We start from the raw sequence: 27,970 nt of genomic DNA, 5'->3' as shown, positions 1-27,970 counted from the left end.
ATCTTCTGCCATAGCGACTGCATTTGCCTCCAGACTTGTCAGACACAGTGAGCCGCTCAAGCAAAATGGATCTGGCAGAATCCGCCAAGCGGCTGGGCCCAGGCTGTGGCATGATGGCCGGAGGCAAGAAGCACCTGGACTTCTAGGGATTCCTCCTTAGTCGCTGCATGCAGAATTCTGTGACACTCTAATTATGATTGCTAATAGCTTATGTAAATATTTTTCTTAACAATTTGACCCTCCGCTCCTTGAAAAACACATGATTATAAAATGGAGCTGCCATTTCTCATTTTTTAACTTTTTACAGAAATAGCACAGCAGAAATACTTTTAAATTTTTTCTTCATGCTATAGAAGAAAATAATTTTGTTTTTAAATAAACACCAAAAAATGTCAAAATCTCAAGATGCCTGACAGTGGTCATTCGTGTGTGTACTAAGGCTTTTAGTGTCATGGTAAAGTGCATGTCACAGCAGGTAGCATACAAAACATGATGAAATTGAAGATTGTATATGAAAACATACTTTCTCTTTATTACAGAAACAGTCACTTGCCACCAAAAATGCTAAGTTTTTTTAATGAAAATGTGTTTACTAATATATAAAATAAATTTGCATTTATGTATCCAGTTATTAAATTGATAAAGACAAAATAATATTTTGGGATTTAGACTCCACTAGAGATAATTAGTCTACCATAGTAGTTATTAAATATAAAGAACTTGAGTGATAGGAAACATAGAAGAAAGAAGTGGATGGTCTTTAGTTTAGTAATCCTAAACAGTTGAAGTCAGTACTATGAAATTATGTCAACAGGCATCATTCAGGATTGAAATTCAAACTGACAGCTACATTAATGCTAGGATACCAGGAGAAAAACATATACTGAAGCTTGTTGAGAGATTTTGCAGAACATAGGTCTGAGACAAAGTGAAAAAATGAAACTAACTCAGATTTACATTGCATCACATAAACCTTTTGTTAATTATGAACATTGGTTGAGTGTGTAAATTTCTAACCATGTAAACATGTCTTTGGGGGGGTATAGCATATTGAACCAGTTGTCATATGAAACACTAGGTGTTTTAATTATAATTCTATATTCTCAAAGCTTTTCACAGGTAATAGATAAAAAATGAAAGTTGAAAAGTAACTTGCATATTTAAGAGTCTTGATTTTTTAAAAGGTGTTTAACATCCATTGGGAGAAACTGAATTTCCAAAATACATTTTCAAATGTATTTAATATTTTGAAGCAGTTATAACTAGCATTTTTAAGCAGCTTGCTTTTAATATACCACAAATTATACTTTATTTGTTCTTGACAACATTGTAGAAAACAAAGACTAGGTTTTTAAAACTGTCTAACCAATATGATGAATGTCAGTCACTTAAAAAAACCCACTGTAGCATAAACACATACTGTATACATCTTTTATTCAGAATTAGAATAATTGAATCAATGACAGTGATTTGCCAGGATGTCAAATCTCTCCATCATATCCTGTCACTACCAGTTTATTTTTTGTGATCAAAATCAAAAAGACAACTATTTTGTCACCCGCTATTTCATTAGTACTAAAAATCAGGTTTCTTATTCTATTTTTTTAGAATGTCTGGTTTTTTTTTTTCATTTCTTTTAATTCTAAAGACACAGATTCTTCCCCATTTTCTTTTCAAAATAAAGTTTCAGAATTCATCTGTCAGTTAAAATTAAAGGGCTTTATATTAAGCAAAGGTGCTTTTAAATTTTAAAGCAACTTCAAAAAATTGATTTAGTCCATAGATAATAAATAATGTTGTGCGGATACTCCACAAAAGCTCTGCTATGTCCTCTGAAAGCATTATGAACATTCTGAATAAATTCAAATGAGTATTTTAGTCAGGTTATTATTTTAATAACTCTAACCTTTTTCTTACTGTGTTGATTCATTTTATACAACACACAGTGGAACAATTACATAGCATTTGACTCGCTGAAAAAGAGATATGAGGTCATCAGATATGTAAATTGCTTGTCAAAATACTTAATAGGTCATTGATTTACTTCCCTGGCTACCATGTCTATAAAATTAACAGCCAATTACTAGTTAATATATGCTTTGCAAATAGATAAATACCATAAAAATTGAATATGCATATTTGAACCCTTATTTTAAATATAAAAGAAACTTTTCAAACTCAGTAAAAGTGCATTTTGAATAATAAGAGTACCTGGGCTTTCCAAAATTCATATCCAAGTGCTTTGTTTTTCTAATTCACTGGGCTGGCTTTGTAAAAATAAGCTACTGGAGAGAGGTGTGTATTTTTGTCTTCCTCTGATAAAAACCCACTCTGAAAATGTGTTTTCCTTTCTTCTGGAAACATTATTTGTTACTCATTATGTTAATAACTTACTACATAAACATATCTCTCTTCAATAATGCTACCTTAGGTATAGACACCATTTTGATACATAATGAAATATACACTCCATTAACAGATTTTTTTTAATTATCAGCTTGACTCAAAGATATAAATACTTAAGAACAATGCCAAACATAGTATCTGAAATGATATCTTTTAAGTGTTTCTAGTATATGAACTTCAAAACCCTATATGGTATTCATTTCTTACGCTAGATTTGCCTTTCTTTAACATGCGATAAATATTTTGACTACTGCAGTTTGCTCAGGTGCTCGGGTTCTAAGACTTTTTGAATTTCCTTTTAGTAGCCACCATACAATATCTACTTTTCTCTTCCATTTATTCCTTATGTCCACCTCCAGGATCTTTAAATACTAACGGTAGACAAAATAAAAGTACTTTAGAAGGAAACGACACTCTGCAATCAATTCCCTGTCCATCTTTTAACAAATCAGACACACATAGGCATACAAAAGGAGAGTGGGGGGACCCCCCTATTCATTTGTTTAAGCCCATTATTAATGTCATTTCTAAGACAGCATGCTACTGCTTTCCAAAGATAGTCACCACCAACATTATTGAAATAAGCAGTACTAACCCTAAGTACTTACACTTTGAACTTTAAAACTGAGCAGTTGAGTCATTCAGTACCAAGCCAAAACACAGAAAAACAAAAAAGCAGATGAGTTTTATTCTTGAGAAATGAAAAAGAGAAGAATATATATTTGGCCTTGGTGAGCCAAACATACAGAGAAGAAAAGGCTTTTTAAAATCTTACTAATATGAGAGGCCCAGAGTAAAAAGAAATAAGCAAAAGAATATAGACAAAGTCCTAACATGACATTCACAGAACAAAGCTGAATCTTCAAATAATACTGTATGAGTGAATCTTAGGAAACCTAGTGATGATAAAAAGAAGAAATGGCAGTGAGCTGTAGCAAGAAACCAGTTGTTTACCATTTAAGGGTTAGGAGGCATAGCTTTGGGGAAAAAATATTCTAGAAATTAATTGCAGTAAAATGCATTTTTTTACTTAGAGCAGTTTGAACATTTATTACTTAAAACATTCAGCTCTTATTCTATTCACCTGGTTTTCCCAAGTCAGTCAAGTTTGGAGAAAAATTTTAGACGTTTAGTCCTGGGATTCTACTGAAGTCTTCACAAATAATCTCCATCCTGGAAGATGGTGTCAAAACATCCCTGCAGATACCCCATTGATAAATATATAAATATATGTATCATTAAATAAATAATAAAAATAATTTCAACAATGAGTAAAAGGCCAACTCCCAGGCACTGCTACCACACAGTGCCTGCCATGCTGTCCCCAAGAGAGTGCCTGGAGCTCTGTTTGGAAGGACAGCTCATGTCCCTAGGGTGTGGGCAGAAGGCAAGGCAGCCATTCCCATCCTGTTGGACCAGAGAGCTTCTGCAGCTGAGCAGCCGCTTCTTCAGACTATACCAGACTGTGCCACTTTGCCGTGGTAATCCTGACCTTCAGAGCACACATATACGTGCCCAGGTGCACACATACAGACCCTCTGCTCCCACATCACTCCTTTTCTCCCATTCCCACCTCTTGCACCTGGCGTGCCACACCCAGGTCTCCAAAGTCTCTGCTCTCTACACAACAGAACCGTGGGCCGGAACTGGCTGCCTGACCGTGGTGGAAATTACAGCCAGCGAGAAGGAAGAAGTAAGCCAGCCAGCAGCTGTGGCATGCACTCCCACATAGCCCTTCTCTGACAGTTCCCTCAGCACACGGCCCTCAGGGAATGTAGGCTGCAAAATGTCAGGAGGTAGAAATGTCTGCACCGGCAATTGTACCAACAGTGCATATGTGTGCGCACTCCCCTGCAGAAATGTGCCGCTGTGCAGTGCAGGCTGACACTGAACAAAACTACATGCACACATACAAAAACTGCAACTTAAGAAGGTGTCTCCAAATGTGCAGCAACTCTGGTGGAATAAAATTATTAGTATATTTCATGCCAGAGCAATGAATCTCAATTATCTGTTCACAAGTAATTCCTTAACTAAAAAACAGTAGATATTGAACAAGAAGTTCATGTTTAAATCCTTCCATTAATTTCTACATTTCTGATCATTTGCTTTTGGGGATTTTTTTAAAGCAGAGTATAATTCAGTGGAAGTGTGTCTTTGTCCCCAGAGGTTTCTGCATGTGCAAGCATTTTAATCTAGACTGCCAGAACCCCCAGGCTTTTTACTGAAGTCTGCAGAGGAAGACTTATCTGTATTGACTTATATGTTGCACAGAACAAATAAAAGTCTCAGACAGGCCTTTTTTACCCAACAAAGGCTTATTTTTTTCCGTCCTTTGCTTGGGCTCAAGCACTCCTGCCCTGCGTGCCTCCACTTTAAACATGATCAGATCTGTGCTTCATTGCAAATAACAACTGAACAACAATGGGCCCTGCTTCATAGATTTGGGAATGTTTGGCTTAAGCTGCCAATGACTGAAGGCCTTTAATTCCCACCGGCCAGTCACAGTCTGCTTTGTTGTTGTCTGTTGATGTGTCTGTGCTCATTATTCCTTGACATGCAACATCCCCCCTCCACCCTCCAACCATCCACAACCACACAGAAAGCAAGATTCAAATGGGAACAGCTGTAGTGGTTCAATGGGAAATGATGCCTCTTGTGCAAAGGGAGGGAGACAGAAAAGGGAGAGGGCCTATTTGAAAAAGGCAACAGCTTTCAGAAAGTCTCCTTTAAGAAACCTACTTTTGAATATACTTCAGTGAAATCATTGTTGAAATAGGCTGACAATGGAAATCTGCCCAGATTGAAAATGCCAGTCCTAATTCAAAAAACAATTCCTAGCTAATCGCTTGTTGCATTTTTAAATTATTTCTAGACTTTGAGCTTTTGAATTAAATGGCTAGCTGGGAAATGTTACCATTTTGTATATATGTTGTGGGTATAAATGTGCACAGATCTACACCCAGCTGTAAGTGGAATTTATTTCTAACACGTTTTTGATTTATGGTATCTATAAGGATTATTTTTTAAAGATCATCAGGATGTAAAACAGAGTGTGTATGAAAGTAACCATTGGTTTAGAATGTTGATCTAACACAGAAATAAAATTTGTAACACCACACTGTAAGGTTAAAAAGAAAACTGTATAATAAAGGAAATACAAAGGCTTTGGCATGGTTTTTTACAATCAACAATGGTTAATTTTGATATGTAGTTGTGAACAACTTCAAAACACTTAAGTTTAAAACTCTTGCAAGCACTTTTAATTGATTAGGAATGAACTCTAGATGCACAAAATGATTGGACCGTGAACAGTAATACAACTATATCTAAGAACAATTAACTTTTGCTGGCCAAAAAAGAAACGTATGATTGCATGAAAATGTGTATAAAACATCTATAGAGTATTCTTGTCAAATATAAATGAAAGTAACTTTATTATAGAAATCATTCTGAGGATTTCTAGGGAAGACAAATACTTACATTTTGACATAAAACAAATTGGATTATATCGAAGACACACTCTACCTTTTAGCTATCAACTTTTTCTCTTCCTTGAATTTATATCTTACCCTTTTTTGCACATAAACTTCATCTGTTAACAACCTTTGGAAAACCAACAGATATTTCTGACATAAATCTAGTGCATGTTGTTCCAGGTTTAATTATATGCAAAGGAATGATACAAACTTGGAACATCAGTCCATAAACTATGAACAGATGGGTAGAAGTATTCGATATATCTTGATAAAACTCTTAAATTCATGGCAAAGCTTGTTGATCATGGTTTTCTTTTTTAAAAAAAAAAAAAAACAACTTCATGACCAACACAGATCAAACATCCATCCAGTCTACATTGTTCTTTTTTTCATTATAACATACAAATGCCCATTTACAAATAATACACCAAAATGAATAAAAGTTTGGATACCAAAATGAAGATTTGTTCCAACTGATATCGTGCCTTCTGTATACAAAGGTCCTTGTTTCAAGTCCATTCCTTCCCCAGTGGTACAATACAGGACACAATTGTAGAACTGAAGCGCCTCTAACAGCCATTTTTCTTTCTTTCCTGAAAGCTCAACTGTTGTGTCCCCATAGTCACTGACTGAATTGATACAATATTTCCTTTCCTTTTTTTTTTTTTTTTTTTTTTTTTTTACTGTAATCTTGGCCAGTATTGAGACATATCAGGTTCACTTCCAGGAACTTGAACTGGAACTGACACACCAGGGGAAATGAGTCCTAGAAGTGGATGAAAGAAATAGCCATGTAGATATTCCCTTTGAGAAACAGATATGGAATACAAATTTATAGGTTTACAAAAAAAAAAACTAATACTTTCTAACATTTTTTACTCTATTAAAAAAACTTCAATTGTTACAAATAAAAGTAGCACCTTCAGAAACTAGACAACATGTTTATATATACCTATTGGATCCCAAGTACCCCTTACCGCAATCCAAAAGAAAAGAAAAAAAATCCTCTGTTTGTTTGCATGTTTGGAACTTTTACAATAAAGCTGTCTCTGGAAAACCAATGTGTCACTTTTTATTTCCAGCAAAAGGTCTAGAGGAGCTATGAGAGCAAGAAGCATTTCAACAAGCACGCACCTACAGCTCAGTGGGCCCCCTACTGAGCTTCGTCTAATAATCTGTCCTCAGAAAACTTGCAGTCTCAGGCCTTGTCTTCACACACAACTTTGGTGACCAAATTCAGGAAAAACAATTTTAGTTTTTGTCTATATGGTGTAAAGTTACTAATTAGCTTAACCGAATTTCCCTTTTTAATCCCCATCCCCCAGGGACAAGGACAGCAAAGAGTTAAACACGCCCTCCCACAAGACCAGGAGATTCTGTTTGGGTAAACTTCTAGTGAAGAGAGATCACCTGGCAAAAGAAACTGTACAGGCCACCTCTGTGCAGCCTGCAGAAAGCAGTGGCTCACCTGTTGAAGTGGTGCCCGAGGTGCCCATTGGCTGACTGTTCATGTGTGTCTGCATATGTGGGGGGGTGTAGGTATCATAACTCCGCCCATTCACCGAAGGGCTGGTGGGCAGCATGCAGGAGTATGAGGAGGTCTGGCTGGGGACTGGGGGCTGTGAGGAGAGAGGCAAACCTGTGGTTACTGAGGAACACATCACACAGCCACAGCCCCAGGCTCCCTCCTCCCGAGGAACTCTGCCAACAAGTCTGATCATTAAAGATGCCTTCACGTGAAGTACTGGAATTCCATATGATAAATCTAAGATTGGGCCGCGAGCTAGTCCTTCCACTGGCCACAGCTAGAAGAAGGTTGCCTATGTATGAAGTCTCTAAAGCACTGTAGGTTCTGACAACTGTCCAGCTAGATGGTTGCCACTATCCATAAATTAATAGGATTTTTGTCTCTAACCTCTGCTGGCATCTTTGAAGAACCTATAGCATGAGGACCTTCATCAAAACACATCCCCTCTCCCTGCAAATCTGGATTTATTTGGGAACCCTGTGACCCCCAGAGCCCATATCTCAAGCTTTGGGACAGAGAGCAGTGGGAGGAGCTCTCAGTAAAGTATGGTTCAGGGACCTTGGGAACCTTTCACTCATGGGATTAAAGATTCTTTGAAGAAGCAGATCTGTAATGACCCCAAGTTAAAGTGATCAGAAGTGTTAGTAAATATAACCACCCCCATCCTGAGAATTAACCATGACTTCCTAATAGACCCAAACCCCAGATTGAGTTAGTAAATGTAACCCACCTCCATCCTGAGAATTAACCATGACTTCTTAACAGACCCAAAAGCCCAGACTGACTTATAACTAGAAAACTGTTGCTACCCTCGAACTGTTCGAAATGGCAGCACTGAGGAGGTAAACCTTTCTCCTAACAAAACGCCTCATGAGCTCTCATGGTACTATGCCATGGCAGCAAACTTGGGATGAATTAAAAGAAGTGTGTCGGGAACAAGCAGGTCAGATGATAGTACAGTATACTATCATTTCTCTTCTCTGCAAACTGGAGAAATGTTTAATTTCCAAAATCCGTATGCTCAGAGAGGGAAGCATATCAGAGAAGGTTCAGAGGAAGACACCCACCATTGGTAAAATGATGATTTTGGTCAAGAGAATGAATAAAGGGATAGACAAATGGGCTCACCCACTCCAAAATTCAAAGAGTAGTTTTCTCTGAAGAGTAAAGTTATTGATCATTTTGATTTTCTTTATGCTTAATGAATGCATGTACTTTTTGAATTATACAAATTATGTAATTTTTTAAAGTCAGTGTTTGAAATAGATTGATTCCCCACACCGGTATGTATGTGGAAACAGCCCTAATATAATTGCAGCATCTACATGTTCGTCTTGTTATTTTCTCACATACACATTTTGCTATCTATCTTCACAGAAACCTGGATGTTGTTACAATATATGAAACTGAACAAGACACTCTGTGGCCTTATTAAAGTCAGATGATGAATGCTATCATCAAGTTCAAAGAGGCAAACAGGCTTTGAGGGCCCTGCCAGAATTTCAGCTTGCATTTGTTTCTAATTCCTGCAATGACTTCCTCTAGGCAACCTGACTTCTGGAAAATTCCAACGCAGTTATAGCAACACCAACTAATGGGCTGTTAATCCCTTAATTTACATCAATTGTACTATGGCCAATAATATCCAGATGCAATAAAAATAAACATGAATAATTCCTCTGAAGTTGCTTATCTAGCTGCTCCTGTATTAGTCTGAAGACTGTGAAACATTTATTTTGCTGTTATTTGGATTTGAAATCCAGCAAAAAATGTTCAATGGAGAATAAACAATCAGTGTAGCCCCAGAACTGTTTCCAGCAGAGGCTCATGCTGCCCAATATCGTACCATCTAATATCTCTAATTGTTGCACAAACGGGAGTTCTAGGAAAACCACCGGGAAAGGCCTACCAGAAGATGGACATTTTTCCTATCAAGAATCCATCCAGCAACAAAGGTCTAGTACAAACCATCTGCCTTATCCAACTTACATCATAAAGGGTGAACCTAGTGCAGGACCTCTAAATGTAGGGGCTAATAGATATTTGGGACAGAACTAAGAGGAGAGGCAGGCTGTCATACCAAGTGAATAGCATCAAGCTTCCCAGGCAGCTAGGAGGGCCACAAACTCATCACACCATTCACAGCAAAGACACACTAAATTTCCGGCAAATACCTGCTGTGCCTTTTCTTATTGTAGATACAGACAGAAAACTAGCATTCTCATTATATTATGTATATCTCACCATGTAAATATGAATCCCATTTCCGATCCTTTTTTTCTTTCTCACTAGTTTATCACATATATCCAAAGTAATGCCCCAAATGCACGCACAGATTGTATATTTAGCATACAAACACATTAATATAAACCCAAATTTTAAACTACTAATCTGCTATCTGATAATGTGCCAGCATTATTTCCACTTTCTGGTGCAAGGCTCCCTGCTACCCAAAACATGCCCCACCACCACCCAACATTATCAAGGTAACAGTATAATAAAAGGCAGATCAACTTGACAAAACTGGACAGATTTTTATTACTAATTTTTTTAGGGCATGAATTAATGAGTCAATCACTTAAAAGTGATGGGATTGACTGTCTCCGACTTGACTGGTCAAACCAATCACTGTAGTGCAAAAAGCTCTCAAGGGTGCAGACACAGCCAATGAGGTCCACAGGCCTTGAGCCACTCCTCACTTCTCTGGGGCCTGGATTGTGCAGGCCACCACCAGCTGCACTTACTTGCATAGGCAGGTTATTTGCCATGGTGAAGCTGGGCATAGGCGGCAGAGCGCTGTAGGTGTTTGTGAGGGCTGTGTCTGTTCGGCCCAACATGGAGCCAGATGTGAAGGAGGAAACTGAGGGCAAGAGAAATGACAGTAGTCAGGGGGAGAGTCAGAGCCTGGAGCAAACAGGTTTAAAGACATTGATTCGTAGTGTTAGTATTTCAAATTACCAGGTGTGGTGGGTTGTGGAATTGGTTGGTAGACACTGGTGCTGAAACTACTGCTGATAGGAATATGACTAGGTGTGTTGCTGGCCTGTCTTCTCTGATTCCTCAGTTTTTCTTCTCTTCTCCATTTGGCCCTTCGATTAGAAAACCATACCTGGAAATCAGGTGGGACAGGTTAGCACTGTGTCTACGTCGAGTCCAGCCCCACCTTGGCACCTCCACTGCTGCCCTCCCCACACCCATGACAGCAGAGCATTTAGCAGACTGAACCTGTTATTAGTCCTATAAATAAACAGTGCTCTGTACAAGTACCTCTGTCTCTAGGAAAGACAAATGGTATGAATCACAAAGTGTAAAACTGCACAGTCTCTTGGTACCTGTATTCTTGCTTCAGGTAGATCTATTTTGGCTGCTAGTCTTTCTCGGGCAAACACATCTGGATAATGGGTTCTCTCAAACTCTGAAAGAGTAAGTTGATTTTCCATATTGTGCCAGAACTACACAAAATATGTTGACCAAACTGTGGATCAAACTGGTTCCCACTTCTCCACTCCCATTACCTCCAACCAATTCCCTTTAAAATGCTTCTAGTGTTGACTGTACTTGGAAGAACTTTCCCACCAGAACCAAGTTAAATTTTCTTTGGAATGACATTCAGTGACCTTTCTGTTGCCTGAAATAGCCAAATCATCATTTTTCCTTATAAGTCAGTCATTTAGTCTTTGAATTACTGGTAGATGAAAAGAAGAAACACACACACACACACCACACACACACACACACACACACACACACTGAAAAGATGCCCAGAGAAATAAAAAGACAGAAAAAAGGAAATCTTTTCATTCCTCTATGCAAAGGGCCCTGGCTAAATTTAGCTCTTTGTACTGAAGATGTGGCATTTACTTTGATTTACTTCTTCTCTACTTTGAAAAACTCTATCACCTTTCTCCAGGGCCTCAATTTGCTCTTGGGTAAAGGATGTTCTATTTCTTTGCAGCTTCCGCTTCAGCTGAAGTCGCATTTGAGCCTCATCTGAATCTTCTCCATTGGAACTGATGGAGTTGGTATTCTCTCCCCCTCCTTCCTGTTGCTGGCAGCCATCTGGAACAAAAAGAATAGGATGGTAAGAGAAATTTGGAATAACTTGGAGCCTCCAAAAGGGGCCTGGTGTAGTCTTAAACTCCAAGAGCATTATATCCCGCCAGCCTCACCAAAACATTCCCAAGGTAACTGTCAGCCTTCCTTTAAAAAAAAACATTTGTGACGTTAGTTACCTGACCACCATTTTCTTTGTTTTTATCAAGATGAGACTTATAATAACACACACTAAGTGGCATTTCTTGAATGAAAAAAATAAGCACTGAAGTTTCCAATTAAAATGATATTTTATAAGTAACCCCAACTCCCCAAATGCCTCACTCCACTCCCTACAGAATCTCTTTACCTATGGCTGTGTTGGGAAAATAGAAGAGTGATGTTCAAGATTTCAGTTGATCTATAATCAGTAATTCCTATCTAATCAATTAGATGTTGATAGGTTTGTAGAAAATGCTATTAAGAAACCAAACCAAGCTTGTAATCTTTTTAAAAAAATATTTATCTAGTTTTTATTTGAATTCTGCACAGTCAATTTCATTTTAAAGGTTGTGAATTTAGAAGTGCTCTCATTGTTCTGCAGTTTTATTCAACTATTGTATGAGTGCGCTTCGCCTTGACACCTATTACGAGCACAGCTGTAATTATATCATCACCAAGAACAGGCTATAATTGCTGAAAATGGAATTTTATATTTAGATAAAAGGACTGTCCATTCTTTGTAATGTGTTGCACCAGAGAAAAGTAAGATTTCTTTTAAATTTTTAACGTGTAATTTTAAAAAAGAAATAGTAGAGAGTTCACTAACTAGCTAAATATTCTATGCTGCAGCTGAATCTTTGGCATATCATTTAAGTGGTACATTTTTAATTAGGGCATTTCCACCACTTTTAATGTAATTTCTATCATTATACAGGGGGAAAGTTTTATTGTTTTCCCTTGCTGCCTGGAGGGCAAGATGTGCACTTGGGCTAGCTGGCTCCCGGCTTGCACCTTGCTTTTAAGGCCGCAGTGAAGGGAAGCAGGATTACCTAAACCCTGACTGGGCCTCCAGAGCCACTACAGGCTGGGTCCTGGGTCTGGGGTCCTGAAATGACCCCCAAGGGATACCAACATGGGCTACCCACCTCCCTATCCTCAAAACTTGGCCAGAGGCGGGGTGGAGGGGCCCCTCGGAGCGCCTTGGTGGGAATCGACTTGGCCAGGAATATTATTTATAACCAGGAGACAATAGGCTGCGCCTTCAAAGAGTTCAGGGAATTGTGACAGGATCTAGTGGGATCTTTTCAGGAACTTTGAAATGTTTTAAAACCCCAACTTTCTCCCCCATTTAAACAGGCGGATTCATCGGCACTGGCCACCATATGGGCCCTTGGAGATCTATTGAGATGACCACCAACACTTGAATAGCGAGGGGCTGCTTTTCAGCGCTGCACAATGCCCCGCGAGTAAGGGAAACTATTAAACTCCTGGGGCAGGAGCGTTGGCAAACTTTCGTGGGCAGAATTTTGAGGCTACAATGAGCGCGGACAACAAAAGGATTCTCTTGAGGCGTGCAGCGGGCCACATTGTGTTACAAGAAACCCAGTCAACAGACTTTTCAGTGAAGTGTGTTAACCCCTCTGCTCTGCTATCATTAATCACTGTCCGAAGAGCGGGCGCCTCCGTGCTATTTAGGGCGCTTGGCTGGGGGGATGGAGGGTGGATGGGGGGCCAGGGCCCAGCATGGGGGGAGGCAGGGAGAGTGGACGGGGACCAGGGCCGGGTTCCTACACAGTGGAGATGGAGGGGAGGCAGGATGGAAACCAGCGGTGGGGATGGAAGCAAGGGGGAAGGATTGGGGGGCCTGGGTTGGGGGAAGGACAGAGGGCGATGGAGGGAAAAAGAGGGCTCAAAAAACACAGAGGCCAGAAAGGTATAAGAAAAAAAGGACAGAAAAGAATGCTGAGAGGAAAAAGAGACACGAGGGCCGAACAAGAGTGGGAGAGAGAGGAAAAGGAGGATGAGGGACAGAGAATATTGGTAACTGAGCCTCAGCTGGACTCTGGGTCTTTGCAGTCCATCAGAAAGGTGGGGGTCGAGGAGGGCCACTTAGCTGAGGGAGACGCGCTCCGCTCACGTGTGCGCGCACAAGCTTCTGTGCTAATTTACTGCCCCAAGTTTCCGGGGACTTTTCAAAGCGTTTTTCAAGGGAAGAAATGAAGCGACCACCCCCACCCCTCGCTTTATTTTCGGGTTTGGTGAAGAAGGAAGACTGGAAATAGCTCCTTTTGGCCAACTAGAAAGGCCGGAGGGTTATTGCTTTTGGAAAACAGACAAAAATCTGTGCACATCTGGTATGGGGTGGGGGGCACTGAGGAGAACACAAAGCCCATCTCCCCATGGCCACTCATGCCCCCTGCCTTCCTAGGGGCCCCATCTCGGTCCCTTTTCTGGCACATTCGATCTCGCCAATTAAACAAAGTTGCCCGAATCTGCCTCCGAAGACCCCCGCCGATAGCATGCTCTGCTCTCATTTGCCTCTTTGACATTTTCTTAATTTTGAAACATGGAGATTCACATTCTTATCCATGTTCTGTCTCACACAAACATACACACGGGTTTACACAGGCACGCACGCGATCGCCACCAGGCCCTGTGCTGCCTCCAGAACTGACACTTAAGAGAGAAAAGTCAGCAGGGACAGTAGAGCTCAATTTTAAATCTGGAAGAAAAAAAAAAAAGATAGGAAGCGGGGATTGGAATTACAGGCCAGCAAAAAGAAACCTGTCGCTGCAGGATCCCTTCTCTACCCCACGGGGAGAGCGGCACGGGGACAGTTCGTTACTTTAGAAGTGGCAACTGTTTGCAGCCAGGCGGTGACCTAGCGGCTGCTCTTACTTAAAATGGGTGCATTTTCCCCCACTTTAGTGGATTTGCCTTCCACTCTTAAAGCTTTTAACAAAATAAAACTAGAAGTTGGATCTCGACTCCCCCCTGCCTACGATAAACCTAACTGGTGGACAATTAAGATATCTTCTTCAAAAGGCGCCCCCTCGGAGCCGCGCAAAGCAGGGGCCTTCAGTGGGTGCCGTTCACCTTCCAGCCTAATCCGTGAGAAGGCGAGTGAAAGCGCCTCCCATTATTCCCAGCCCCAGGACCATCTGACGATGGGAATAGGATTTGTTTCCTGGAAGGAGGAGAGAGAGAAAGAGAGAGAGAGAAAGAGAGAGAGACAGAGAGAGAGAGAGTTGCTGGGAAATAAAATCATTCCTTAGTTTCTTAGTGTCTTAATCAGTGAGGCGGAAAACAAGCAAGAAAAGATAGCAACCCGGTTGCGGCACCTTTTCAGCTCTGGAGCGCGGATCAAAACATTGTAGCATCTGTTGAAAGAGAGGCTGACTAAATCCTACAGAGGGCCTGGGTATTATGGGGGGTGGGGGTGGGGTGAGGGGAGGAGATAAGAAAAAGTGTCTCCGTGATCCCTAAAACTACGAAATCGCCGGAGAATTGGGGCTGGATAGAGTTGTCTCTTGTTGTTGTCAGCCCACGTCCTCGCGATTTTATTCACCGCCGCATGGCGTTGATCAGATGGAAACCATATTTGTCTCCCTCTGAGACCTAACCCCCGCCTTATGCTTTTGTAGTAATGGACTCTTTAAAACCCAAGAAAGGCTTCCTGGGCTGGGAAAGTGGGCTAGAGAGGGAGGGGGACCCTCTTAGCACCAAAAAGTCTGAAGATTCCCCGGGAACGTGAAGCGAAGCTCGCCACCAGTGCCCGCTACCCCCACGCCGGCAACTCTGTGCTTCGTTTGGCCCACGTGTCCTCCCCACGCAACTAGGGGCGAAGGTCCTGTACCTGAGGTGACAGTCACCCCCCAAAAACCTCACTTGAGGGTGGGGGGTTGGTGATTGTCAGTTGACCCAGAATTTTCTAGCAACTAGGCGCGTTAAAGTGAAAAGCCCCTGGACTAGCTCCACCTCCGGCCCCAACCATCACAGGCGGACCCTAGCCGGTTTGACTCTCACTTCCCGCCCTCAGACTGCCGGCGACGAAAATCCGCCCGAATCGGACGCCACCTCTGGTGGAAGCTGCTGTCCTCGTCTTCTGCCCAACTCCAAGATGCGGGAGGGGGGTGTCTCCTGCGCCCCAAGCTTATGGGAGCCCATGCGCCGGGGAGAGCCCGGAGTGGAGGCTCTGGGCTCAGCCCTCCCAGGCCTAGGCCACCGTGCCCTGCGTCCCTCCCCAAGACTTCTCGGACTAAGTGGGTCAGACTCTTGTCAGGGGAGGGATCACCAGGACCTCAGATTGCTGGGGGCGGAGGGGTGGACGCTCATGAGTGCGAAGTTCGGGTGTCACTTGGGTGTGTCCAGTGTCTACAAGTGGGAATCCTACGGTTTCAAAAGTCAGGCAGGGATGGGGTTGCCTACACTCGGTGGGGTCAATCGCTAGTCTCACCAGAGGCGGGAGCGGGCCTGGGGGCCCTCCGCGCTCGCGGAGGCGGCGGGTTCGGGTCCGTGCGGGCGGGGTCGCCCAGTGGAACCCGGGCCCCGCGCGTCAGGAGGCCTCCGCCGGCCGAGCGGCCGCGCTGGGAAACAAGAAGCGAGCGCTTTGCTCCCTATCTTCCCAGTGTCCGTCCTATATTGTTTTCTGCTCTTAAAACTGACATGTCTAATTGGCAATTGGTGCCGAATCGTGTCCAGAGGTCTCTTGTGGAACATTTCTACAGCTGTCTCCTTCAACTAGACGCTTATTCATGTCGCCTTAATGAGAAACAAAACGTTCTCTAATGAGCAATTACAGAGCGACAGGATTGTTCCCATAACAAATTCTTGCGAGTGACAGAAGCATCCTTTGTACCAGATATTTCGCATACTGTTACCGATTTTCCCTTCCTTCGCCCGGCTCCATGGAGGCGCCGGGCATCCGGAGCCGGTCCGAGAGCTCACGGACGCGCCGGCAGCCTCCTCGCAGTCCCGCGCGCCACCCCCGGCCCCGAGCCCCCAGGCTCCGTTGTGCTCCCGGGAGTGAGACGCCACGTCCCATTATCCCGCATATTATCTCCTTGTCACGAGGACAACAAATACCGATTAATCTTCGGAGTAAACTGTTTCCTATTCTTGACCAAGCTACCTCGGGGTGTGGAGGGGGGCGGAGGGGAGCCAACTGACCCTCCCGCCCCCTCCTCTTCCTCCAGCCGTTCTCACAGAACCTGGGGTGTTCCAGGTCCCATCTCTCCTCCCAGACCAGAGCGGCTCCCGGCATCCAGCCGTCCTGCTCACAGTATCTTCACCTCACCACTTCCACATAGTCGCCACCCACAGAGAGTGAGAAAGTGGGGCCCAGAGGGGCGAACGGGGGAGGGGCAAGGATAGTGGGGTGGTTTTAGTTGGGAGACCACCACTTCCAATGCCCCATCCCCGACTCGCCCTGCCTCTCCCTGCTCACCCTTTCATGTGCACCCTACTCATAGTCACATAATTTGTCAATTACAGCAAAAAGCAACACGATACAATTATGTTTACCTCACAGTCTGTCAGTGCGTTAACTTGTCACACTTCTACAAGGGGACTCTCCCTGCATTCTAATGTCAAATTTGAATAGTGCACCACGCAGCTCGCTCTTATGCACACAGTGCTGCCCACAGACACACACACACACCCACCAGCCACCTTCATACCACTCCTGACATACACAACCCTCACATTTCCAGGCCAACAAGATGGTTCAACAAACACCACCTACATACAATGTGGTCGATGTGTCCCAGGCCTTCAAATGCAGTCTCACCCATGACATTCCTCAAGCATGGAAGCCCTGGGAGGAAAAGGTTGGGAGAGTAGGGGACAAGCAATGGGATGCACATATGGAGAGCTGCGTGGATGGCTGCTTGGGTTTTACCTTGCGTAGGTTGCCCTGGCACCGAAGTCCCCGGATACCAACCAGGGCGGGTGCCCCAGCTTCCGGTCTGCCCGTTCAACATCCTTAGTTTATCATACATGCCGTCTGCGCCCATCTGTTGCTTTTCGCTAGCCAGGTTGCGAAGAACTCTGTTTATTGATGACACCTGCAAATCAAACCAAAATCAAACCAAATGGTAGTGTCTCCTGAAGACACAGTCACCCATCTCAGCTCACCCACCACCTTAAAAAGCAACTCTCAACCCATTAAAAAGCTCCCAGCCACCCCGGGACAGTGGGTGGATTTGCAGATACACCGTGGAAAAAATGATAGCTATCATTTTGGGCATGGAAGTTTAGTTGAATAGAGAATTGGGGGGAGGGGGTCCTTCACCATTGCTTGGTGTCTCTGGTGACCTAACTCACACGGTTGCTTTGCTTTGTTAAAAGACTGCCCGAAAATAAAAACTATTTAGACTTGGTGTAAAGCTTTCTTTCATCATATTGTTTAATATTAGGATGGAAATGGATGTGTGACACCTGAAGGAAAGTTCTGGCAGGTGGATTGGGACGAAGTTACAATCTGGTTCTCATTTTTCTTCTTCATTCAAGTGCCTTTCCCTGGTGCCTCCGCCCTCTGTTTTGCAGCATGCAAATGAAGTGAACGACTCCCCACACTTGACTCCCATTTTCCAGACAGTCAAAGAAAGGTCAGGGCATTCCTCTCTGTTCCCCCAGGTACAAAGGAGACAAATGTGGAGCAGGGAGAGGACACAGACTAAGAGACAGTGGAGAAAGTGGGTGGGAGGAGGTAAAGAGGAGAGAGCATTGGGCTTAGGGCAGGGAGGGCAGATGTTCTCAATGAACTTACACTTGGTATGTTATCGTTGGTACAGACCCCCTCGGACAGTAATCTGTCTCGGATTTCCCAAGCAAAGATGGACGGGCACTCCCGCTTATACTGGGCTATTTTGCTTACAACTTCTGGAGTCGCTACTCTCGGTTTACTACCACCGATTGCCCTGGGTCTGATGGAGCCAGTCTCGTAATACCTGCCCAGAATTTTACTCACACATCCGTTGGACACCTGCATAGGGGAAGTGGACAGAAAACCACATTATTAATAATTTCAAGACAAAAATAAAATTGTTTAAGTATGCATTAAACAATGACAAGCTTACGTTTTGATTGTCCAGCACTTGGACTTTTGCATCTGCATGGGTCTATAACACAAAAATATACCTTCAATGGTACGAGAACTTACTGTAGAGAGCTTTTTTTCTTAAAATTACATTTGTAGCCCTAAAAACTACAAATATGATGATACTTTCAAACAATTTGAACTAAAAAACGAATTTAAAAGCTTTTTTAAAAAAAAACTGTTTTCTTAAACATTGCCTGAAGATGCATCAAAACGAAGTAGATTAGTTTGTTTTTGTCCTGACCTTGCTTAAAGTGGTGTCATCCTTTAAAGAGCAAAGGTAAAAAATAAACTGATTTTTTACTTCTTCTCCTTCTTTAAAAAATACCCAATTGAGTAAATATGAGTTAGGGAGGGGTAAATAGCATTTGCCTTTTAAAATCAATATATATTATTCATAAACATGAAGAATAAACAAATACCTCAAAAGCTGAGGTAAACATGGGCTGGGGAGAGCAGAATGAAATTATGCCGGTTTATATAACTCAGCTTATTACAGTTCATAAACTGTTCCCACAATGAATGTCTTTACCAAATAAAAAGAGAAAGATTTAAAAAAATCCGCACACAATATTTTTCTGAAGCAGATGAGTTATCTTATGTAACTGACCCAGGTTGAAAGAGATAGGGAAGGATGGTGGAAGGAGAGGGGAAAGTGGGAAGGCAGGGGAGTGGGTGGGGGACTGGGGACTGGGGTGGGTGAGGGTGGGGGGTCCATAATTAGCATCGTTTACAGTAAGAAATGAAGAGAGGGCGTTGAGAGTGGAGGGCCGCGGGGGCGGCGAGTGGGGCGGCGCCGGGAGGATCACCTGCAGAATTCGGGAAATGTCGCACGGCCGGGCCCCGCTGTGAGCTAGCTCTACAATCTTCTGCCGGGTGGAGTCCGGCAGTGGCCGCCCGTTGACAAAGACACCACCGAGCTGATTCACTCCGCTGTGACCTGAGGAAAGGGAGAGGAGAGGAAAGGGGAAAAGAAGAGAGGAGAGCAGAGTGAAGAGGAAGAAGAGGGAGAAGAAGGAAGAGGAAGATGAGGGAGAACAAGAACAGGAAGGAGAAGAGGAAGGGGAAGAGGAAGAAGGAGAGGAGGAGGAGACAACCACAATGCATCCTCATCTCCCTGCCAACCTGTGCCAACCTCGGCGATCAGGTCCCTGCTATCAATCACATAAACGACAACAGGACCACCGGCCATGCCAGATATCGGGCAGCCCAGTCCCAAACAACCGTGCCCCTGCCCACTGGACTGCAGCAGCAACACAGAGTCAGACACATGCCAAGGAACAAGTACACATGAACCTCCCTACAGCCATAACCCCAGCAGTGTCCCCAGCCCACTGCCCCTTTTCATAAACTCTGCAGCCAGCCTCTGAACCCACAAAGCTCTAAAAACCGGCTCTATAAATCTCCCAAAGATCCCCTCTGAGTGTCACCGCAAACCATGGGTTCTACAGATCCCACAATGAACCTTCAAGGTCTCTGCAGTGTTGGGACAGTGATATCAAACCTTACAGCCCTTGAGTGCTCCCTTAGACGCTAAAATCCAGAAATGTTTCCATCACCGTCGGAACTGGCCAAGGCCTGGCACAAGCATCGAGTTTGGTTTTGTTTGGTTAGAATAGAAGAAGGAAGAGGAGAGAAGAACCAGAGTAGCCAGTCTGTGGCTGGCGAACCCCAGTCCAGGTTTCCGCACCTCCAGTGCAGACGTGAGAGTCACAGCCCGGGCTCGGCTTCAGCCACAGACAAGTCCGGCCACCGCAAGTAAGGCTTAGAGCCGGGAGTCGGTTCGCACCAGCCACTGCTCGCTTTATTTCCGCCGCTGAACTCCGCCCTCCCCTTAGCCAAGGATAGATATTAGCAAAAATCAAAAACAGAAAAGAAAAAGACCACATCATAGTGTTCCCCATCCCTCCTTTATCTTTGTATCTCACAACCTCATCCCTGTGGTCCAACCTTAGAGAACAGGGAGAGGGAGTTAGCCCCTCTTTGTAGTTCCCCCTCCCCAAAAACCACAGACACACAAAGCCAATTGCCAATTTCCACTTCCTTAAAAATCTCCAACCTGCAGCCCCGACTTAGAGAGCAGCCCTCCCAGGAAAAGACGTGGCTCCCTGTTCAGCTCTCCTCTCTCCTCTCTCCTCTCCTCTCCTTGGAACCTACTGATAAATTGACTCCAGGAGCCTGAGCTTCTTAGCAATAAATAAGCTCCAAATATAGAAGAGGGGGGAAAATATGATGAGCCTCTCTGACATTTGTCTTTAAAATAAAACTAGCTGCACGTCAAGTTTGAGCTTAATTTCTGGAAATAGGCGGAAGTCGCTCCGGATCATGCATGGAAGGCTAATTGAAAAGATCAGTCGGGGCGCTTGTGGCAGCCTTGTCACTTTGTGACAGTGCTCCGCTCCGGGAAATTGCATCGTCACGACAAACGGGACCGTGATAAAACGACCCTTTCCGTCCCTATTTGTAGATCATTCAGACGAGATTGAACTGCACTCGTTTCCCCTTCGAGGGGAGCCGCGTTTTCAGGGTAGCCGAAGGCTTGGGGCTGAGGGGGGGCCCTCACCGAGGCGCGGGTGGGGGCCGGAGCCTCAACTCGATGAGAAGTGACAGGCGTTTGGGGGATCTGGGCTCCAGCCGGGACCAGCGCAAGCAGGGACATTGCGGGGACACCGCTTCTCCAACAGAGCAAGGCCTGGCCCACGTTTCCGGTTTCTCCTAACTTCCTTTTATTGCCTTCCTTTGCTTCGCAAGTTCCATCTACCCCTCCAGCTACAGAGCCCCACCTCTAGGCACAGGGAGCTTCCCGGAAAAAGAAAGGCTGTCCCAGAAAGAGACCGAGAGAGACTTTCCAAACTTCGGGCATAGCCACGGCAATTCCCAGTCTGCTAATGCCAAGGCGGGCGCGTGAGGCCGCCTAAATCTAGACCTCCCTCCTCACCCATTTCAAAAAATAACAACGTGCCCGCCACCTCTGCAGCTACCGCCGGCTGGTGCTCGCCCAGGAGACGCCAGGGCCAGAGCGCCACTCCCAGCATCGAAATGGCAGAGAGAAAGCGCAGCTCCAAATTCCCCTTCAGAGGTTAAGCCTCAATCATTGTGTCCCTTCCCTAGGGACTGCTGGCGCTTTCGCCCACTGGCGATGATTATGCGCCTAGAACTCGACCGCGAAGCAACTAATAGGAAAACATATGGTGTCAATTTGGATGCTCCGCGCCTCGCGCACACCCGGGAACGAGCGGCACAAAGCCCTGCGGGCCGGCCCGCGACCCCGCGCCCCTCGGGGCCTGCCAGCCGGGCCGCAGCGACAAACGCTCAGGGCTGCGCGCCCTGGCTGGGGCCCGCCCGAGAGACAGCCTGCGGCTGGGAAGTCTGAGCTCCAAGGGGAGAGCCCAGCCGCCGAAGGCGAGCCTACCGGCCAAGCCCTGGGGTCCGGCAGGTTCTGCACAACTACTCCCGCAAAGCTCGCCACCTTTGTGCCCCTTCCTCAGCTACGCGCTTACCAACCCCGGAAGCACCAGGGGGCGACCGGCGTTTCCAGAACAGATGGATAAGGTGCTGGGGACCCTCTTAAGCCTTTGTGGTTCGGCCAGGGCAGGCTGCTAGAAGACCTGGGCCTTTCCACACTTCGAGTTCAGTTGAGCCCTGACGCCGTGTGCCTCAACCGTAACCTCAAACCGGGCCTGGTTTCGCTGGGCCTCCAGGCTCCCAGGTCGGAGCTCTAGACTAGCCCTGCCACGTACCAGCACCCACCAACTGAACAGGAAGGTGGGTGGGACCCCACGAGGTCTGAGCAGAGGAAAGCAGGGAGGTACAAGAGCCATAAGTATCAAAAGCGCTCTGGGCCCGGGACTATCAGGACCCAAGCAATTGCAGTTGCCAGGGCAGGGATTTTCCAATTCCTGGGCACCTCCTTACCAGACCCAGTAAACCGTGCTCTCTCCTGCGCCCTGTAACAGCGAGTTTACAACCCCTACCCTGCTGCAGGCCTGGGGGCTCCTCTCCCCATCCCTTCTAGGCCCGTAGATGGGATGAGGAGGGGAGGAGCTGCCTTGAGAGTGACTTGGGGAGAGAAGCCCCCAACCCCGCCGGGTTGGTGGAGACTTTCAGTCTTGGCTAAGCCCAAAGGGGCCTCCTTCTCGCGCAACTAGGAGAAGCCTTCGCCCCGCCCTGCTCAGCCCAGCCCCTCTCTCCGGGGTCAGAGCCCGGGCAGGGGCGGGGAGGGGGTGTGAGTTACAGGATTTGGGGGGGATGGGGTTTCTCTACCGCAGCTTCGAAAACTCGGGCGGGCTGTTCTTAAGGGCCCAGACCCTGCTTCTCCAGTATCGAGAAGAGCCAAGCAAACGCCCTCCCCTCCCGGGCTGCCGGGCGCGGAGGGGGGAGCAGCCGCCGCAGGTCCCCGGGCCTCAGTCGGTCGGCGGCCGGGCCAGCGCGGGCGTCGCGAGCCCCTGTGTCCTCCCCTGACCCTCGGGTCCGCGCACCCCGAGCCCGAAGTCCCAAGAAGACCAGAGGCACTTACTGTTCTGCATGCTGGCTCTGGCTGGGGGCCGCGGGATTCCACGGGGCTCGAATATGGGGCTCTGTTAGCAAGAAAATAGGAGTTAATCCCCGGGCAGCTGCATCAGGTAGGCCTGAACTCCCAACCGAGATGGACCTGGGGCTAGGACAGGAGAATCTCCGTTCTTTAGGAATTGATCCACTCAACCGCTTGGGGCGATCTGAGGGTCACCCAGCTCTGCCCCGCAGTGCATACGAAATCTACCCTTTGGGGCTTGAAACAAAGTACTGGAATATCCCCAATCTGTTTCCCCTACATTCTTTAGCAGTTAACCCTTTAATCAGTAGAAGCGATGCCTCAATTTTGATTTTTTTCTTCTATCTGAACTATAGCGAAGAAGCATACTGAAATAGTTTGCTTTGACTGTTTGTGGGTTTTGAGCCCAAAGCAGCCACCACAGAACTTGCCTGAAATCTCGGATGTCTGTCCACTCTCACAATAAAAGGCCTCACACATCTGCACGCCCCTAGTTAAAGTCTTCCCCCTAAGACAAAACAGAAGGAGAGAAAGGTATATCAAGCTGTGGTTCAACAGCATACGTCCATGGGCTCTCTGAGCCTCACTCTCAGGAAAAACACATGCATCTAGGGCTCAGTCAAACTGTCATCAAACTCTAATTCCCAGCATTACACCCACATTTTCAGCGGCATCTCCCACAGAAGTCTCCATCCTTTAAAAGAGGCTGCTCTGGTCTGGCTTGGGAGAATTGGAAAATCTAGCAAGTTCAGATCCCACTTTGCAAAAATATAAAGAACCAGGAAAAGGGGAAGGGGGAAATAGGAGGAACAGTGGAGTAAGGAGTAGAGGCCAAGAGCTGAGGTTGAGGGCGTGTGAGGGGAGAGGAATACCTGAAGTTTAGAGACCAGGGGAAGGGAACCTTGGAACTTCCTGGTGCCGGAGAGCATAGGCTGGAGCAGTTTGGGAGGGCTGCAGGGCCATACTCCCTCCTTCCTTAAGGAATTTCACAAGACCCCCAGAACCCAACACTCTGCTTACCCCTTTATCTTCTACTCCTCTCCCTACACCAAAAAAACTTCCCAATGGCCCCCTCTCCATCTACCTCCCAGCTTTCTGGGACTTTGAAAGGGGCAAGCCCAACTTTTTATCCCAAACCTCACTTATTGTGATTAACTTCTCTTTTGGCATTTAGATCTTCACCCCTTTAACTGTACTGTGACACACCCTGTCTACCTCGCCTCACTGCTTTAAAAAGTACGAACAGGAGGGGGTGAGCGTGGTCGACAAAGCCGACAGACGGCAAACAATGGCTTCTATTCTCCAGCTTTCCTCGAACCCAAGGAGCAAAACCAAGTCTCCCTAACCAGCAACACAGCTTCCAACCAAACGTACCAACAACCCACCAACTCACAAAGGGAACAGAGGGACGCTTCTAGCTTCATAAGCCCTGACCCAGTGCAGGGTTCCCCGAGGCTGCTCCTGTACGAACACCTCCCTGCCTTCCCCCCCCCCAAAAAAAAGTCTTTTGGGCGAGTGGAGAAAATAGAAAAGTAATTTCTTGTTGTAAATATCTGGAGGTAATTGTGTTACTGGTGTGAGTTGTTAGGGGCTGTAAAAAGATACAACGGCACCGTGGGGAGCTCAATTGGGAAGAGAGACTTACAATAAAGAGCCCATTCAAGAGGTCTGCCCCCCAAAAAGAGGTAAAATAACAAAACAGTCACAGCATCATTTCTCTCTGTTTTTTTTTAAATGCATTATTTTTTCTGTTTTACCTATGGTGATTATTGATCTGCCTGCCTGCAAGCAAAGAATTTCAAGAAGCACATTTTACTCTACAAGGCCATTCCTGGTCTACTTTTTTAACTACTTGGTTAAATCCATAAAAATGAACAGAAAATGAAGACTTTTTCTCAGCATTGGGTAAATACTGGCCACAGCAGAGGGCTACTAGTTACCTTTATCTAGGTTGGCTCTCCAATGCTTCCTTCCTGTATTTCAGTCCCAGCACCCATAGCCATGCCCTGGACAGGCAAAATCTCCAACTCCAAAGCAGAATACCCCACCCCACCAAATGCAGGACCCTGAAGCTGCAAAGGAGTAGTAGGTGGGGAGATGGGGAATGGGATTCCCCTAGGAGGGGTAAAACTTCCAGAACTCCACTTTGTAACCCACGCTGTACACAATCACAATAGAATGCTCCCATCCTGGCTTGTAACTTCTTGATACCATTTTTTTAAATTCCGTAGCTGAGCCCAGAGAGGCCTCGTTGATTAGTTTTCGAAGCAGCTGGGAAGGTGGTAGTATTTCAAATTCCAGTTCTGCTCCATTCCCACTTCCCTCTCGCTAAGAAGCTAATTACTTAAGTAAACGTGAACACTAAGTGCAGAAGCAACCCGGGAAGTGGGGCACATCGACACCCGGAAGCAGTCCTGTGCACCGGAGAGGTCAGACCCCCAACTGCAGCCTGAGCCCCCCAGCTCAGCCCGAGGCTCTGTACGGCCTCGCTGGGGCCATAGACCCACATCCTGAACGAAGGAGTCTCCAGACATTTTGGAGTCGCCCCGGCCTTGGACCACAAGACCTCTGGACCACTGCCCCCACCTCTCTGTCCTCAACACAAGCCTCAGTTTTCAAATGCTGTTGTTATTTTAATTACTTAATTCTCAAATTCCATCCCCAAACTCTTTAACTGGGGTAAAGGGGAGAGCTCTCGGTCCTCCCACCCCCAGCCAAAAGAGTAATTAGCAATTAAGATGACAAAGTTTTACTCTCTAGGGCCAAATAAGATAACAACTAATCAAACTGCCTTCAGACGTTTGCAAAGGTCACTGGCTATAAAAAATGTAATGTCAACCGCAACAACTATTATTTCTCTTCAGTAAACTCGCCAGGCTTTCAAGCTCTTTGCCTTTCATTTCATTTTCTGCTCCCAGCCCCTTCTAAAACCTTCCCAAGTTCGAGTTAAACGTCCAAAATGGCTTAGGGAGCTTGGGAGAGTATAAGGAAAATAAAAAGGAAGAAAGAAAGAAACCACGTTCACTTTGTTTTTAAACTTTCTAGAAATCGCTCATGAATGAAGAGCCGGGTTTTAGCACTCGAAAAAGAAAGCATTTCCACTTGAAATTCAACTCCATTTCCCCCAATTACACTTGCTAAAATTCAGGGCTATTATGGCGCAGGGAGACTGAGAAAATCCGCACAAGGAAAGAGACAACAACTTTATGAACTTTGAAAAGACACTTTTCCTCCTGGGATCTCAGAATCGAAAGCTCTCAAATTACTCCGACTAATTAGCTGGGAGAGGAAGTGATCAGACGAGGGGGAAGGCCAATGCTTTCATATAGATTTATTTTCAAGGCCTTACCAAGAAAAACATAAGGGGATTCGGAGTAAAACAAACAAAAAAGCAAACCACCTCTGCACCTCAAAACTTGCTGAAATCCCAACACCTGGTGCGACTGGATCAGAAGAAAACAAGGAAAAATACCCACCAAGAGCAGAGGGCCGGAGGACAGGGAAGAGCCCCAGCCTCCGCAGGGCGAGGGAGATGAGAGTCGGGGGAAGCCTGGGGAGCAGAGAGTTTTCAAGTTCCGAGCTCAGCGCTCCAGTGGAGTTGGGGGCAAGAGCCCGGGGGCTGGATGGAATCTGACAGTCCTCCCGCTCGGCTCTGAACCCCCTCGGAGCGCGCGTTCCACCGCCTTGGCCTGGTGGCTTCCTTCCCGGCTCGCGCTAGCTCGCTCTTCCCTCTACCTCCAGCGTGCGGCTGCCTTGCCGACTGACTCCACTCGGGCTGGTGGCGGGCGCGATGCCCCCTCGGCGCTCGAGTGCCGGCTGACTCTTCTGCGCCGGAGCCCAGTGCGGCACAAAGCCCGAGGGCCGGCGGGCGAGCGGAGATGCGGCGAGCTGGTTCCCTCGGCGCTCCCTCTGCGATTCCTTGGAGCGCCCGCTCTCTGCGCGCTCGCTGGGCCTCCGGCTGGACAAAGCAGCCGGCAGCGGTTGCTCTCTGAGGCCGTTCCAGGGCCTTGGGCACCACAGAGCCTCTTCGTCTTTTCCCGCGGGTCGGGAGCATTGGGCGAAGCTGGGGCTAGGAGCCGCTGCTGCTGTCGCGCCTGGAGTCTCCCTTCTTCCCGCGAGCTCAGCCCGCGCTGGCGCTGGCGCTGGCGCTGGGGCTGAGCTGGCCGCCCGCCCCGAGCCCTGCGCCGCTCCCGCTCGCCGGCGGTCACCCTCCGACGCGGGCTTTCGCTGGAAGTAGAAAGTTTGGGCTCCTGCGTGGAAACTTCTCCGGCCCAACTCTCCCGGCGTAGCAGTGGGGGAGGGGACCGGCGAGAGGAGAGGAAGGAAGGGGGGAGGAAGGGGGAGACCTGTCTGAATATTGCAATAAAAATAAAGCGAGAAGAAAGAAGCGGACTCACCTTTATGAGGCATCCTCTCTGGTTGTCACAGCTTCTGTCAAGAGTTTTGTTTGGTTGGGGTTTTTTGTGCTGCTGTTGTTGCTTAAAGACCACAATGGTTTGAAATGACGGTATTTTAAAGGAGTTGCTGCTGAGAGTTTTCTCCACGGATGTTGCAGGGTTGGTGTGTGAGAGCAATTCTCAGATTCCTGGGAAGGAGACAGAGATTGACAATAAAATGGGCTGTCAGCGGCTGGAGAGTGAGAGATAAAGAGTGTGGGTGAGGGAAGTGGCTGCAGCCAGCACACCTATGCTGATTGGTGATGGCTCAAGTGTGTTAATGTGTGTGTGCCGGCGCCCGGCCTCGCCTCCACCGCTCCTCACTGGCCCATTAGCGAAGCCTGACCTCTGTCATCATCCTCCAGCAAAACACTTCCTCCTGCGCCTGAACCAGAGCGGGAAATGAGGCCGAGCCACGGTTCGCTTTTCAAACCCACTAATCACTCCGCAACATGC

General features: G+C 46.1%; 2 protein-coding genes across 11 annotated transcripts in view; one reads left to right on the top strand and one right to left on the bottom strand.

Moving 5' to 3' along the window:
* ELP4 (elongator acetyltransferase complex subunit 4) overlaps positions 1–404 on the top strand; it is a 276,336-nt gene extending 275,932 nt beyond the window's left edge. For both annotated transcript variants that reach the window (XM_054441507.2, XM_054441506.2), the window contains exon 10: positions 15–404. In XM_054441507.2, the coding sequence (XP_054297482.1) occupies positions 15–146 (132 nt within the window). In that variant the 3' untranslated portion in view covers positions 147–404. The remainder of the gene's footprint in view (positions 1–14) is intronic.
* On the bottom strand, positions 152–27,970 carry PAX6 (paired box 6). Of its 9 annotated transcripts, none has more exons than XM_054441491.2 (14): positions 27,763–27,970; positions 27,476–27,663; positions 23,510–23,586; positions 23,064–23,124; positions 19,357–19,487; positions 18,528–18,569; positions 18,218–18,433; positions 17,348–17,513; positions 11,314–11,472; positions 10,746–10,828; positions 10,372–10,522; positions 10,158–10,273; positions 7,354–7,504; positions 5,647–6,651 (listed from the first exon to the last, which is right to left on the bottom strand). In XM_054441491.2, exons 4-14 carry the CDS (start codon positions 23,071–23,073, stop codon positions 6,566–6,568), a joined length of 1,311 nt encoding a protein of 436 aa, XP_054297466.1. In that variant the 5' UTR covers positions 23,074–23,124; positions 23,510–23,586; positions 27,476–27,663; positions 27,763–27,970; the 3' UTR covers positions 5,647–6,565. The 9 variants fall into 9 exon arrangements, with proteins under 9 accessions (XP_063527086.1, XP_054297466.1, XP_063527087.1 ...); XM_063671017.1 differs by having other exon boundaries at positions 18,419–18,433; XM_054441492.2 differs by having other exon boundaries at positions 27,861–27,970.

This window comes from Pongo pygmaeus, chromosome 9 (genome assembly GCF_028885625.2).
Source record: "Pongo pygmaeus isolate AG05252 chromosome 9, NHGRI_mPonPyg2-v2.0_pri, whole genome shotgun sequence".
In the NCBI taxonomy this organism is placed as follows: domain Eukaryota; kingdom Metazoa; phylum Chordata; class Mammalia; order Primates; family Hominidae; genus Pongo; species Pongo pygmaeus.
This window is presented reverse-complemented; position numbering and strand designations above follow the sequence as displayed.

Coding starts and splice junctions, on each gene's coding strand:
- PAX6 (XM_063671020.1), bottom strand. CDS start 23,558: ATGTGTGAGGCCTTTTATTGTGAGAGTGGACAGACATCCGAGATTTCA. Junction 17,514..18,217: donor CCAACGATAACATACCAAGT/GTAAGTTCATTG, acceptor TTTGATTTGCAG/GTGTCATCAATAAACAGAGT. Junction 10,829..11,313: donor AATTGAGGCCCTGGAGAAAG/GTGATAGAGTTT, acceptor TTACTCTTTCAG/AGTTTGAGAGAACCCATTAT.